Source organism: Epinephelus moara, chromosome 16 (genome assembly GCF_006386435.1).
Source record: "Epinephelus moara isolate mb chromosome 16, YSFRI_EMoa_1.0, whole genome shotgun sequence".
Classification (NCBI taxonomy): Eukaryota; Metazoa; Chordata; class Actinopteri; order Perciformes; family Serranidae; genus Epinephelus; species Epinephelus moara.
This window is the reverse complement of record NC_065521.1, coordinates 7905507-7920476: the sequence shown is the minus strand read 5'-3', so window position 1 is coordinate 7920476 and position 14970 is coordinate 7905507. Positions and strand designations below refer to the sequence as shown.

The window sequence follows — 14970 nt, the reverse complement described above, 5'->3', positions numbered from 1 at the left end:
CTTGTTTAGTGGACTATTGCACTTGAAGGTATGCCCGTTCACTTACGTTTTAACAGGTCTGACGCTACTAGGTGCGCCCCGGCTGTATCTAGGCTAACGGCTAACATGCTAACTATTATTTCTATGTCACTAGTCACTTGAAACAAATTTAGGACGATAGGAGACGGGTTGAAATAAACCGAAATTTCCCTTTAAGCTGTAGGAACCTTGATGTGCTCAGACTGCTAACAGGGTCAAAGCCATAATTTTATTTATCCTGAGTCCTAATTGTAGCTTACGAGTGCAGTGTTTTTACTTGGCTTTGATTTAAAAATGATGTAACAAAAACTGACTAATGTAACTTACACAAACATGTTGCAGAAGAAGGAAAGCAGGGCTCTCAAGACAAATTTGATAGAGATATGGCCAACATGAATTATATTGTACTCATCAAATATGGCACATTTTCTAATGATATTTAGGCTATAGCTTATGCAAAACCATATACACCACAGTTTCCACCAGTTTTAGTGTAACCACTGTAATCAAGAATGTGTCATCAACAGAGGGCGTTGCACAATGCACAATGGAAGTAAACAATAGTAGCAGTTGCGGATTACATTGATTACCTGTGAATATTCACATTTTTCATTTTGTCTGAAAAATTAAAAGGTATTCAGGTTGTGATGATGGGAAACAGAAAATAGTGTCAATTTGTCAAATGAAATCACTTATCAGTTATTTAAAACTTTGATGTAAAGAATCATCTAAACTTGTAAAGTACCTAATCATTGCAAGAACTGTTTAGCCAAGGAATATAGAATGAGCATATAAGAAAATATGGTTAAATCTCATCCCTTAATTTCATTTCAGAACATTAGTATTGAGCTGGGAGGAAAAAATGGGAACTGCTGGTGTTACTGGGATCATTAACTCATAATATAACTCTTAATATGTACACAGGTAAACACACAGAGCATGGAGCTCCTTGCCAATCTAGAGATCTACATCCCAGTGGAAGCTGAGGTGAAAAGCATCCCTATACGGAGCTTACCAAAGTCAGTGCTTAGACGAATTGGCCTCCCTCTGTCTGACTCTGAGGGCTCCAGAAAGCTCACAGACTCTGCAGAAGGCATATGGATTTGTCCAGTAATCATGCGGATGAAAGGCCAGAAATGTGCCACCAACACAGGGAACAGTGTGGTGGAGAACATGTCCTCACTGCTGGGCAAAGAATTTAGGGCTCAGCCGGGTCCCTTCCAAATGTCCTTTGTCTCCGCCAATCCCACAGCTTACAAGGTACTGAAGGACAACATACCTGGAAAAAATGTCTCCACACACACATCTCATCTCACCTCCCCATTACCTCATGGCACAGCATCGCAGACATATGAAGATGCTGTTGTCATTTACCACGGAAACGTTTACCTGTCTGCCAGGAGGCCCAGTCAAAGACGGAGTCAACGAGAGACTCGTGATCCACAGCCAGCGTCTCTGTCTTCCATTCCTTCAGCATCAGACTTGTCATCTAAAAGCCAGAAGAAGGTAACATGACATTATAGTTTAACAGCAACAAATCAGTAAAACAAAAAAAAGTAAAATTAGGAAATCATGGAAGGTCATTTGACAAGCGAGTGAAACAAGGCTGTAAAGGAGTCGTCAGTCTTGCTAGTGGCTCTGTGAGGCTGTACTTAGGCACAGTGGGGCACAATGGAAATAATAACATGCTGATGTTTTGCAGGTATAATACTCATCATGCTCACTATCTTAATTAGCATGCTAACATCTGTTAATTAGCATGTAGCTCAAAAACAGGAGGTGCAGGAGCAAGTATTTGGTCACAAACTAAAATATTGGACAAATTAAAAAGCTGACCTAATGATGGCACCAGATGAAAAGTCAGAAGACAAACAAATGCATTGTAACTCATCCTGAGGGGCACATGAGTATGTGTACCAAATTCCAGGACAATCCTTGTGACATTTTACTTAAAGCCAAAAATGTCAGCCTTGCATTGGCCATTGGCGGAGAACAATGGAGGAGAAACTGGTGATGCTCAGTCACTCACTCACCCGAGTCATCCTAAAATATGCCCGGAAACAGCCATCATAGAGGTGAAGCTCCTGGACCAACTAGTGGTACTCCATGTGATCCACCCTCTTTTTTAGGGTCTCCTGTACAGTACCCACACAGATCTCGGTTTCCTTGTGCCCATCAAACTATTTGTGGACAGCTTCTCACCCTCAACCAGAGCTACAGCAAGTACCCTCTGCCTGTCCATTTTAGGAACTAGATACTAATTACTGTGAAATAAACAAAATAATTAATTAAATAAAATAAACTGTAGACTGATTACACAGGACGGTTAGAATAAGGAGGTGATGGGGTGGTTGCCTGGCAACAATTAAAAGAAGCAGCAAGTCTGGATTGAAGTAGTGAACCAGTTGACATAGCAATCACTATGGCTACACAATGAGAGTGGCTGTAGAGCACCTGGTAAGAGCCCCAAGACTTTGGTGACTCCTTGGAGTTGTATAAAAAAAAAAAAAAAAAACAACTGGTGCAAACTTGGTAGACTCTGTGACTATTAACTCAGCACCACTGTTATTTCAACTTGTGCACAAGAAACATTAAAATCTATTTCTCAGATTGTCATGGGATTTAGTGAATGCGTTCATGCTCTGCAGAGGATGAACTCTTTTGATTTGAATGACTGCATGACCTTTCCTCTAGCTAGCCCCATCCTTAAGAAAAACTTTACATATTAACTCCACTAATTTAGCTCTTAGAATAGCTAAACATCTGTATGTTGTTTTTTCTGTGCTACATTTTTGAGTTGTGTGGTGCAATTAGTGCTTCAACCTCAACTGGATACTTGTGGGACTTAACACCTCCTTTTTACCTACCTTTCGTCACACTGTTGCCTGGCTTATTGAAAATGGCTACCATAAAGCACATTTTTTTGTGTGAAGTTTAAAGCAGAAATTTGACCATTGTTCTTATGGAATGATTTTGTGTGCGGTAAGATTTATCTGAGATTTCTTTGTCCTCCTGTAGCACGGCTTTTCGGAGGCTTCTATTGAACCTGCAGACACAAAGCCAAAAAGGAAGAAACTACGTGTCATTTTGCCCCAAACCTCCTCAAAACAGTTAAAGGATTGTCTCATAAAAAAAGATCATCTCTCCACCACAGACCGGGTGAGTATAATGATAATACACTGAACAAATATTTAAATGCAACACATCTGTTTCTGGCAGCACGGTGGTGCAGTGGTTAGCACTGTTGCCTCACATCAAAGGGCTCTGGGTGAGTTCACCAGCCAGCCGGGCCCCTCTGTGTGGAGTTTTTGTGTTCTCATGTTTTCTCCAGGTACTCCGGCTTCCTCCCACAATCCAAAGACTTGCAGCTTTATTGGTGACTCTAAATTGCCTGTAGGTGTGAATGTGAGCATGAATGGTTGTCTGTCTCTATGTGTCAGCCCTGTGATAGTCTGGTGACCTGTCCAGGGTGTACCCTGCCTCTCACCCAATGTCAGCGGGGATAGGCTCCAGCACACCCGCAACCCTGTGTCAGGATAAGTGGTTACAGAAAATGAAAGAATGAATGAACTTTTGTCCCTGCTCCCATTTTTCACACATTTTTGGTCATAAACTTGAAAAATGTTAGTGAGCAGTTTTCCTATTCCAAGATCCCCCAAAAGTTGTGGCATATCAAGATGCTGATTGTACAGCATTGTTCCCTCACAGGTAACAGGTCACTAAAATATGCAGTTTGATCTTGAAAATAGACATATATGAAGATTTTACCTGACTAGTGCTCCAGAAATGCATTTTTATGGTCACAGATACACCACAGAATCAGACAGTATCTGGTGTGACACCATGAGCCTCATGCAGTGTGACACCTCTCCTTCACGTAGAGTTGATCAGGGTGTTGATTGTGGCCTGTGGAGTGTTGGCCCACTTCTCCTCAATGGTTGTGTGTGGTTGCTGGATTTCAGCAGGAATTTGAACACGCTGTCCTTGCATCTCCAACATGCTCAGTGGGTGACATGTCTGTTGAGTCTGCCGGCCATGCAAGAACTGGGATGTTTTCAGCTTCCAGGAATCTTGTACAGATCCTTCTAACATGGGTCCATGCATAATCATGCTGCAACATGAGGTCATGGTGAGGGTGAATGGCATATCAATGGATTTCAGGATATCACCATGGTATCTCTGTGTGTTCAAACTGTCATCAATAAAATGCACCTGTGTTAATTGTCTATAGCTTATACCAGCCCATACCCAGCATCTGACATTAATAATGATAATAATAATGATACATTTTATTCATAGACCGCTTTTCAAGGTACTCAAAGACACTTTATATTGGTTAAAAACAATCACAAAATAGACTTCAATAAAATCCACACTACATCATTCACACATTAAAAGCCGTTTTGAAAAGATGTGTTTTCAGTAGTGATTTGAACTGGGACAGGTCAGTGCAGTCTCAAATGTTTTTGGGGAGAGCATTGCAGAGGGAGGGGCAGCTATGGAGAAGCCTCTGTCGGTGCTTGGTCTTGAGTGGTGGAGTCCAGAGGTTGGCATCAGAGGAACGGAGGCTGCAAGGAGTGTGGCAGTGGAGAAGGTCAGTGAGGTAGGAGGGGGCCTGGTTATGGAGGGCTTTATAAGTGAGGAGAAGGACTTTGAATTGGATGCGTTGTGGGACAGGAAGCTAGTGGAGGTTCTGAAGGACAGGGGTGATGTGATCGCAGGATCAGGAATGGGTGAGCAGACAGGCAGCAGAGTTCTAGATGTATTGGAGTTTATTTAGGAATGAAGATGGTGTACCATAAAGAATGCTGTTACAGTAGACATTTCTGGATGTGATGAAGGCATGGATGAGAGTTTCAGCAGCAGTGGGGGAGAGTGATGGGCCGCGATGAGCTATGTTTTTTAGGTGGAAGAAGGCAGTAATGGTGATGTGATTGACATGTTTTTCGAAAGAGAGGTTGTTGTTGAAAATGATTAAGAGGTTGCGGATGTGTGGGGAGGAATGCAGAGTGGAATTGTCAGAGGTGAGGCAGAAATTGTGAGAGGTTTTGGTGAGGGATTTGGACGGATGATTATCATGTCAGATCTTTCACAGTTCAGTTTGAAGAAGTTGGCTTGCATCCAGGACGTGATGTCGTTGATGCAGCTGGTCAGAGTGGACTGAGTTTCGGTGGTGATGGATGTAGTGGAGATGTAGAGCTGGATGTCATCAGTGTAGTAGTAGTGGAAGTTGAGACCATGGCTGCGAATGATGTTGCCAAGGGGGAACATATAAAGGATGAATAGGAGGGGACCAAGCACCGAACCCTGGGGGATGCCTTAGGACAGAGGCGCAAGGGAGGACCTGCAATTTTTAATATAGATGAACAGATGAGGTATGATCTGAGCCAGGGGAGGGCAGTACTTGTGATGCTGAGAATTGAGAATGAGAATTGTGTGGTTGATTGTGTCAAAGGTTTCTGTAAGTTCAAGAAGGATATGAATTGAGAGGTGACCAGTGTCTGAGGCGAGGAGAAGATTGTTGGTGGTTTTGAGGAGGGCGGTTTCCATGCTGTACTGTGAGCGGAAGCCAGATTGAAATGGTTTAAACAGGTCGTTGGAGGAGAGGTGGGCTTTAAGTTAGAGGCAACAGCACCTTCTAGTATTTTTGACAGAAAGGGGAGATTTGAGGTGGATCAGAAATTACTCGTCGTCAGGATCAAGTCCAGGTTTTTTGAGGATAGGGGTGACAGCAGCCAGTTTGAGCGTTTGAGGGACTGAAGTGGAACTGAAGGATGAGTTGATTATTTCTGTGATGATTGAGGACATGGCAGGGAGGCAGTCCTTAGCAAGTTTGGATGGGATGGGGTTGAGAGCACAGGTGGAGTTTTTCATTCTGGCCATCAACTTGGGCAGCTCCACTGGGTGGGGGAGAAGTGAGTCAGAGTCTGATTGGTGAGATGGGGCGAGACAGGTGAAGGGGTTAAGAGAGTGGGGGCGGGGGTAGAGGACAGGTTGCTGTAGATGCAAAGAGAGTGGGGGCGGGGGTAGAGGACAGGTTGCTGTAGATGCAATCAATTTTTGTCTGGTAAAATGAAAGGAAAGAGTTACACTTGTCAGTTGTGAAGCATGTCGAGATGTTGTCGTAGGGTTTGAGAAGTTAATTTATGGTGGAGCAGAGGGCCTTGGGATTGGTGGAGCCAGAGTGTATGAGCTGTAAGTAGTAGGTGGACTGGGCTGTAGTGAGAGCAGTTTTGTATTGCTGAAGATATTGTAAGACCAGTGGAGCAAACTAGGTAGAGAATAGCCACGTTTCCACCGAGTGGTACGGTACAGTATGGATAAGGTACCTGGAACCAAAAAAGTACCACTTCAGATATGGTACCTAGTCCCTAACATTTCCACTGCAAACAGTACCCTTATATGTAGGCAGATTTACAGTTAATGCCGTCAATGTGGAAATTAAAATCACTGAGGAGAAGAATGGAAGGTGAGATGGTACATAGCTGGGTCAGAAAATCAGAGAAGTCTCATAGAACCCCTGACAAGTAGATTTTCCGTGAGGCAATTAAATCTCAGAGTCCTGCACTGGGTACGTAACGGATAACCCCCAAAATGCCGTGTAACAGCATAAAAAAATAAATAAATAAATAAAATTATGTGTATAAATATGTATGTACATATTTATACACATATATACATATCATATAAAACATCCTTTTCAGTCATTTTTCTGTTTTTATTTTTTGATAACTTTGGCTGTGTTCATGCATATAGCATGACATTTGGTCAGAAACCTTATTTTTGGTGATATTTTTGAAATTTTAAAGCCGCTCTTAAATCAGGCCTAAAATACACAAATGGCAACCTTTTACGACATCTCGCCCTCTTGGACGAAAAACGTACCCATTAAAACCCATTAAAACGACATTTTTTGATTCCCCTTCAGTTTACATAAAAAACGTGATTTTTTTTCTATCTCTGGCAGTCAGGTTGGTTAGAGAGACCCAAGAATGGTAAAAAAAAACAAACAAAAAAAACAGATGGGGCCAATTTCCATTTTTGGGGCCCTGCTGTCTTTTCAATGCAATTCCTGGTTTGGCCACTTGAAGCACTATAGGCCCCTAACAGGGAGGGCAAATGCAGAGTAGATCAAAAAATGTTCTTGCTGTGCTCATAAGGATGTGACAGTGTGGTCTGTTCTTGCTGTGCTCATAAGGATGTGACAGTGTGGTCTGTATAAAAATATTGCACCACCCAAACAACCGATGCAACTGAAGAATGGTCTCAGATGATCTTGCAGGTAAAGACGCTGGATGTGGAGGTCCTGCGGTTGTGTGTCCAGTTGGATGTACTGCCAAGTTCTTGGAAACAACATTGAGTACAGCTTACAGTAGAGAAATGAACATTCAGTCTACACAAAACAGCTCTGGTGGAAATTCCTACAGTCAGCATGCCAATTGCACACTCCTTCAGAACTTCGGACATCTGTGGCATTGTATTGTTTGATCAAACAGCTTATTTAAGAGTGACCTTTTATTGTGACCATACCAAGGCACACCTGTGTAGTAATGATAAGTTTAAATCAGCATCATGATATGCCACACCTGTCAGGTGGATGGATTATCTTGGAAGAGAAGAAGTGCTCACTAACACAGAAAAGAATAGGGGCCAGAATTAAGCCTTGGGGTACACCAAGCAAAGTTCCACAGAAAAATGCCTGCCAGAGAGAGAGGATTTAAACCACTCTTGAGCCAACCTACCTGTTGCCACCAGTGTGAATATTGAGTTAGATGTTAGTATGGGTTAGTTTTGTCTATTTAGTTACCACACATAGGCAGAAGACAATATGGCTTGTGTCTCAATTTTAAAATCCAGTTCATTTACAATAATCAATAAACACCTGACAGAAATGACTCAGTATGTCTACAATATGGCAGGTTTCTGCTTTCATGCTGCTACAGTTAGTTGTATTCCTCTGCTGTCAACTGTGGATTTTTGGTTTATCATGTACTGTTACTATGAATCCTAACAAGTGAACATTAACCTTATGTTCCACTACTTTCTATATCCTTCAGGAGCTGCTTAATGACCACAGGCCCAAAGAGAAACACACAACATGTAAAGTAACCCACAGTGACAAGGAGAAGGATGTGACACACAGAGCGAGTGATGTATCCTCATCCAAAACTGCACATAGTGTCCTTCAGTCCACTGACAGTCTACACAAAGTGGACAGTCATAAAGATGCTGATGGAGAGCAGTCTGCAGAGAAAGCAGCAGGCACAGGGCCAGCGTGGCTTCAGCCTCAGGGGGAGCAGGAGGAGGTGTTCAACAATGACAGTGGTGAACGTGAGCTACAGGACCTGGGCAATAAGGAAGCTGACTATATTCAAATTGGCAGTGGTGAATCTGATAGCATAGTTGGTATTGTAGAGCAAAGAAGCAACCAGAGCTGGACCAGGAGAGAGTCTCAGGGTGCAGCTCGTGCCTTTACGTCACTACCGGAGTGTGACTTCAAGGGGCTGGCAGAGGAGGAGGCGATTGATCGAATGAAGGCCAAACTCAGAAAGCAAGAAGCTACTCTCAACAGCCTGCCCTCTTCATAATGACAGCTCAGTCAGAGTGAGAAGCAGTAATGATGTTTTAGTTTTCCAGAATATGATTAGGAACTTAAGGAGACTCTGCTGTGTAGGATTTAGGAGGAATGGCAGAAATGGAACATAATGTTCCTGACTATATGTATAATCACTTGTTTTGAATTATTTACAGTAGCCCAGAATGGACAAACCAAACACAGGCTATAGATAGGGCCATTTGCATATTCGTGTCAGCCACCATGGTTCTACATCAGTGATACTGAACTTACAGCCGACAGGCCAGATTTAGCCCACAATAGGGTGCCTTGTCACCCCCCAACCACATTTCAGTTCACAGTGAAATTAAAGTGATTCACACTGGGAGTTTTATTTGTACTTTTAACATACATTAAGTTGTTTTTACACAGCTGCTTGTCAACTGCCCTGACAACCGTCTATGTTCAAAACCTCTTTTCCTCTGCTGCCTTCCCCTCACTGAAATGACTGGAGGCAGTGAGTTACTGCGGTGTGAACACAATGCAAGGTGCCAGGGTACATAGTAAAGGATGATAATAGAGCTTGTTTATCAAAAAAAAAGCTAGGGGAGGATCCCCTGGTCCTTAACAGAAGTCCTAGCTAAGCTTTGAATGTCCTCAAATCCTAGGAACACCCCTGCATACATGCATAACTGCATAAAAACAGGATACTAGTGTGCATGGAAACTGACTTGGTGACAGGATGATTGAAAGCTAGAAATTGCATTTCCTTACAGTCCCCGTGAAACGGAAGTTAGAGCTTCTTTAGTTTCTGTACTGTGATATATTTTCCAGTGAAACAGAATACTTGAGCGGTGAACAGTAACACAAGGGATTCACATCCAATCCTTTGCATTTGAATGGACAACTAAAAAATGGGCGGGCTTAGCATCCAGAGCTACGGTGGAGTCCGCTGCTGTGGGGACTGTTGGCTCCACAAACACTTTTGTCGTTGTTGGATCAGCAGGACGAGGGAGAGATGCATGAATTAGATCTGAGCAACATTGTATTGATAATAAAAACAAAAGTTTTGTTCTTCAGCTTTATTTGATTATCGTTTTACCTGGTTTTACACAAAAAGAAAAGACAGGGTTTTTTTTTTCTTTATGATTAAAACTTGTAAAATATTTTCATTTTATTTTTGAGGACTTCCATATTTGGCCTGAATGATGGATACTGTTGTTTTCTGACTCGTAACCTTTCCTCTAGGGTTGCATGAGGCCAAGCTTTACATGTGACCTAAATGGTGCATTCCAATAGCACTGGGAAGTCAGAATTTCCCAGTTCCCAATTGGAAATTTCAATTGGAACGACCCTTTAAGTTAAATTTCTGGAAAGCTAGAGGAACTTCACCAACTCCGACCTCAAAATCCAAGGCTGATCTGTGCAACAGCAGTAGTGAAAGCTGTTGTAATATGCTGTTTATTAGCACTTCTGTCCTATTTGTGTCTCATTGGAACAGTCATACACATGGTCCCGTCCAATTCCACAGACATGAACAATTCCTGTTTGTGGAATTGTTGCTACAATGTTTGTATGAGCAAAAGACAGAGTAATGTGTTGTTATGGACAGGTACTGCTTTTGTCATTCCCAGCTCCAAATTATGACTTACTAGGTAAATGGAAGGCAGCAAAACTGCTGTTGAGACTGCACTCAGCTCTCTCAAGAGACATGGTCATGTCGTAGTGGTGATTTTTATCTAACTTTCTTGAGAAATGCTTGTCATAATGGGAACATTATATGTAGATAAATGTCAGTTTTCCTCAATTTGTCATTTTTGCTGCTTTGCCCTGGGACTTTTGTTTCTCTCAGTTCCATTTATTAAGTGCAACACACACCGCCGCCATACGCCGCGCGTTCAAAACGCCCGCCTCCATTATATTCTATGAAGCAACCCACACTGGCGCCGGCCGCTCTGCTTCAGCCCACTGCTCTATTTCCAGCGCGGCCGGCGCTCATGGCGGCGCTGCGAGAAAAGCCTTTTATGTACGTTTCGGCCGCCGTAATATCAACTCCGGTTTTTCCTCTTCTTCCGTTACTAGCAGTTGGCAACCGTTGGCAACTAGTGTAGGTACAGCCACCTAGAGGGCTGGGGTGGGAAATACACGTCAACGGTACCGCTGCCAGTGTGTGTTGGGGAGCGGCACTTGACGGCCGGTGTGTGTTGCACTTTATAGTTATGTACACAAATCTTATACCTTGCTGACTTTTTAAGAGCCTGAAAACAGGTGCTCACCTGTTGTTTTGGTGACTCAGGAGACTTTTTGCATCCATCCAAACTTGTCCCTGAATTGATTAAATTCAGCAAGTTATGTGCTTGTGCCTCTGGTGAAATATCATTTATTTTTAAAGATATATAATGTTGAACATAGACAGTCACTTTTGGCCAAGTTTTTGGTATTGTTTTTATTTTTATTTTTTTCAAACAAAATCTCATAGAATATATTTCTGTTGCTGCAAATATTTATGTCTGCAATAAAAAAAATGTGTGTACAGAGTTGTGACTTTGTCGTTATTTAAAGCAACTCTTACCTTTCTTGCATTTCACACAGCACTTAAAATTTGAACATCCACAACCCCCGCCTCCCTCCAAAGTCCCATCCTCCTGCAACTCAACCTCCCTCCAAAGGTCTACTCGCCCCTCCTCCATTATTTCCTCATTGTAGACGTAGCTGTTTGCAAGATAATGTGAGACACACGGAAAAGGAGAGCGAGTGTAACGTTACAACCAAGACAGTCAAACGCAAACCAGGAGTTTTAAAACTCAACTGGAGTCAGTGATGACTGATGAGTTTTAGAATAAGGTTACAGTGCTAATGTTAGATGGTAGCGTTAACGCTACTAGTAAGTGGAAGCACACAAGGAAGATAATGTTAATGTTTAAGAGGCTACGCTACAGTAGGCTAATGTTAGCCATTAGCGACTGGATGCTGTGTTGTCATATAACATTATGAACTGAACTGAACTCATTTATTTGACATTTTTATGCGCAGCACAAAAACAAAATGACATTTCGCACACCCCAAGCAAAAAGTAACAAAACATTTAAAAACAATTTGTGTAACATATAAGAAAGAACATAAAGTGCAATAGTAAGATGAAAAGGGTCGACATTTCACAGTCAAAAACTCCACATCCTGAGAGCAGAACTGGGAGATCCTCTTCACATCACAGCACCATGAATTGTTTGTGTATACACCACGGAGCTTACCAGATGATGCAGCCTCCCTGTCTGCTCTATGTAGTGTTAGCCCCGTTAGCTCAACACGGGACTCTGGTATGTTACAATTCATCCATGTCTCAGTGAACACAAGGACGCAGCAGTCCCTCACTCCTCAGTGACTGGATTTCCACAGTCGAATATAATCCATTTTCGTGTCCAGCGAGTGGACGTTCGCCAGAAGGCCGCTGGGAACAGCTGGTTTGATGGGGTTAGCGCTTCCCCCCAATTTTCTTAGAACCATATAAGAATGGTATAATTATGAGTTTTCATCTCTGGTGGAATTCACTTACATTATAGTGTGCCATCAGCTTATTAATAGCATTTTAACCTAAACAAAGAAAAGTGTAAAATTTCCAGAAAGGTAAGTGTGGCTTTAAAGGAGCATTCAGCAGATTATCTCTTACATGATCTGCATCCACCTGCCACTACTACTCACGTACAGTGTAGGGCTGTAACCAAGCCTTCTGCTGATTGTAATGTAGTGAGTTTAAAGGAATGCGCAGTGATCACAGACTCAAGGTAGCCTGTGTAGAGGCTGAGCACGTGCGCCGACATCAGGGTGTTTACGGAGGCTGCAATGCATGTATGGTCTCTCCAGTATTCCTCCTATTAAAGTCCAAACCCTGAACATACTCCAACGGACTGATTATTTAACATTACACTGATAGCTTAACAATTCACATCTGAATCATGTAATCACAATGTTTAATCTAAAATCAAACTTGCAACATTAGCTTATCCTTGTTGTGTTCTGTGTGACTTGCAGCATTGCTGTATTTTTTGTTTCCTCATTTCGCAGAGGGAGGATGTTTCCTTCATTTCCTTTTGTTTTGTCTGTTAGCATGTGTTTTCTGAAGCTGCAGCATGGCGTGCTCTCAGGGTCACTTTCCACACTTCACCTAGGGTAGAATACTAGTAAAGTGGGACACTTTCTACATTCTGCATAATTTTTAGTTATGATTCAAATGTCTTAGCCCTCCATAGGATACTATTCTAAATAGCCTCACAGCTCTATTACACTATACAGAAGAAAAAACAAAGAAATATTAAATGGATGAATCCTCCTCAAACACACAGTAACCCAAAACCATATTTTACCAGGTGCTACTGTTAAAGTGGGGCACCTATACTGGCAAACTGTAACACTTCAAATACATTCTTATTCAAGTGTAGACCTAGTGAATACACAATAATAATAATATAAACAACAACAACAATAAACATCACCTTTTTTCTTAAAGAAGGTGTGTGGGTACAGCACATTTCTGAACTGATGGGCCCGGTAGTGAACACCATAGTACACATATTGTCTTGTCACATGATCAGACACTTGACATTGGATAACATTAACATACATATCATTACCCAGCAATCATCATTGCATATCTGTTTATCACAAACAATAACAAAGAAAATGAAGAATTATTCATTTTATTTAACAATTTTAATAGTTTATTGTAGTTTTTTTTTTTAAATAAGCATATACATTTATTATAGATGCTATTGACTATTTTACCGAAAAAAGAAGTGTTTATTTTCTTTTTTCTTTTTTTTTTGGATAAAATAGTCAAGAGAAAAGAAAAACACGATGGAGATGGGTTTACCTTTTTAAGGGCATACATAGCAAATGGCACTGTTTTTGATTTAATGAGAGTTCTTCTTTGAACGCAGACATGTTTATTATTTTCTATTTAGTGATGAGGTCAGTGGTTTTTTATTGTTGTTGTTGTTTTTTGTTTTCTTTTGTCCCACTTTACCAGGGCTCACCCTATGTCCCATACAGAATGAATGGGACCAGACAATTGTATTCACTGACAGAAATGGGGTGGACAAAATGAGAGAAACAAATCACATAACACATCACAATAAAATCCAATACAATTCAACAGCACCACAAAATAAATCCTTTTAAAATGACTGTTGAATCAACAGTTTCAACTCAAACTGAACATTATAACCTCTTTAAGCAGATGATTTATTGTAGCGCTGTTGTATTGGGGTATGCACTTGTTAAAATTCAGTTCCAGCTTTCAAAAATGGATATCATGTTAACTATGATGAATATCCTGTTGGTAAGAACACAGCAGAACAAGTTCATCCCCAGAGACAGCATGTTAAGTCATCTGATATGGGCTGAGATGAGATTTGAAGCGGTGTGAGGAGTGCAGGGAGGAGACCTCAGTGCTCTGGTCCTGCCCTCCTGCTGCCAAACTATAAGACTATAGGTCTCCTGGAGTCAGTCGACTCTGACAGGATGTGCTCCGCATGCTGCCCAGCTGCCACTCCACAGACACTGAAGGTAAGACTGAGTTTCCCTCTGGTGATTTCCCTCAACTGCGACTGACAAGTTGCTGATGCAGTGTTGTAGTGCAGGCACCTGCTTCTTATCGAAGAGTTAATAGGAATTGTTCATAGTAATTGGATCAGTTGGTCTCTGCTGTTTTTGTTTCTGCTCTTCTCTGTTACAGCTTTTTTATGGGTGCAAAAGTTTATCGCATCTCCCCAGAGAAGAGCTGGTTTGTACTGTAAATTCATAGGAAGGTTATCATTCAGGTTCTGACTGAAGGAAAAAGTGGAGGAAAACTGAATTAATGTACTTGTATTATTTATTTTTATAGTACAGCACATCAGCTTACTCTGCAAAATATCAACATATTTGGAGAATTAAGTTTGCCAAGAGTAAATGAACAATGAATGAATATTTGCTTGGATTGAATTGAAACGGTTCCCTCAAGGTTCTTTCCGTGAAAATGAGCAAGTCTTATAAACTGTCTCCCTTTGGCTTTGTTTGACCTGTTATTAACACCACATAACTCTTATTTCCAGGAAACTTCCTGGGGAATTATTAAACATCAAGGAGCTATAAAATAAAGCATTACTTCATGTCTTTGTGTGCAGTTTGGATTTTGAACTGTTGATCAGACAAAACAAGCACTTCAAGGACATGACTTTAGTTTTGGGAACTGCTGATGTACTTTTTTCTATTTTTGATCATTTATAACCAAAATGAATCTAGGTCTGAAGCACCTGGGTTTACATGATATGCTGATGGGAGTGGGTGATTTGTACAAGTGTTGTTAGAGCTGATACAGTTCTAAGAGAAAATGAATTGGCGCAGCAACTTTCAAGTTTCAT

The 14970-nt window shown here is 41.4% G+C and overlaps 1 protein-coding gene across 1 annotated transcript in view; it reads left to right on the top strand.

Moving 5' to 3' along the window:
- si:dkeyp-110g5.4 (uncharacterized protein LOC561637 homolog) overlaps positions 1-11105 on the top strand; it is a 16537-nt gene extending 5432 nt beyond the window's left edge. Inside the window, exons 2-4 of the mRNA XM_050064691.1 lie at positions 943-1524; positions 3037-3177; positions 8076-11105. Coding sequence (XP_049920648.1) covers positions 958-1524; positions 3037-3177; positions 8076-8606 — 1239 coding nt within the window. The 5' untranslated portion in view covers positions 943-957 and the 3' untranslated portion in view covers positions 8607-11105. The remainder of the gene's footprint in view (positions 1-942; positions 1525-3036; positions 3178-8075) is intronic.
- Positions 11106-14970: the final 3865 nt, after the last annotated feature.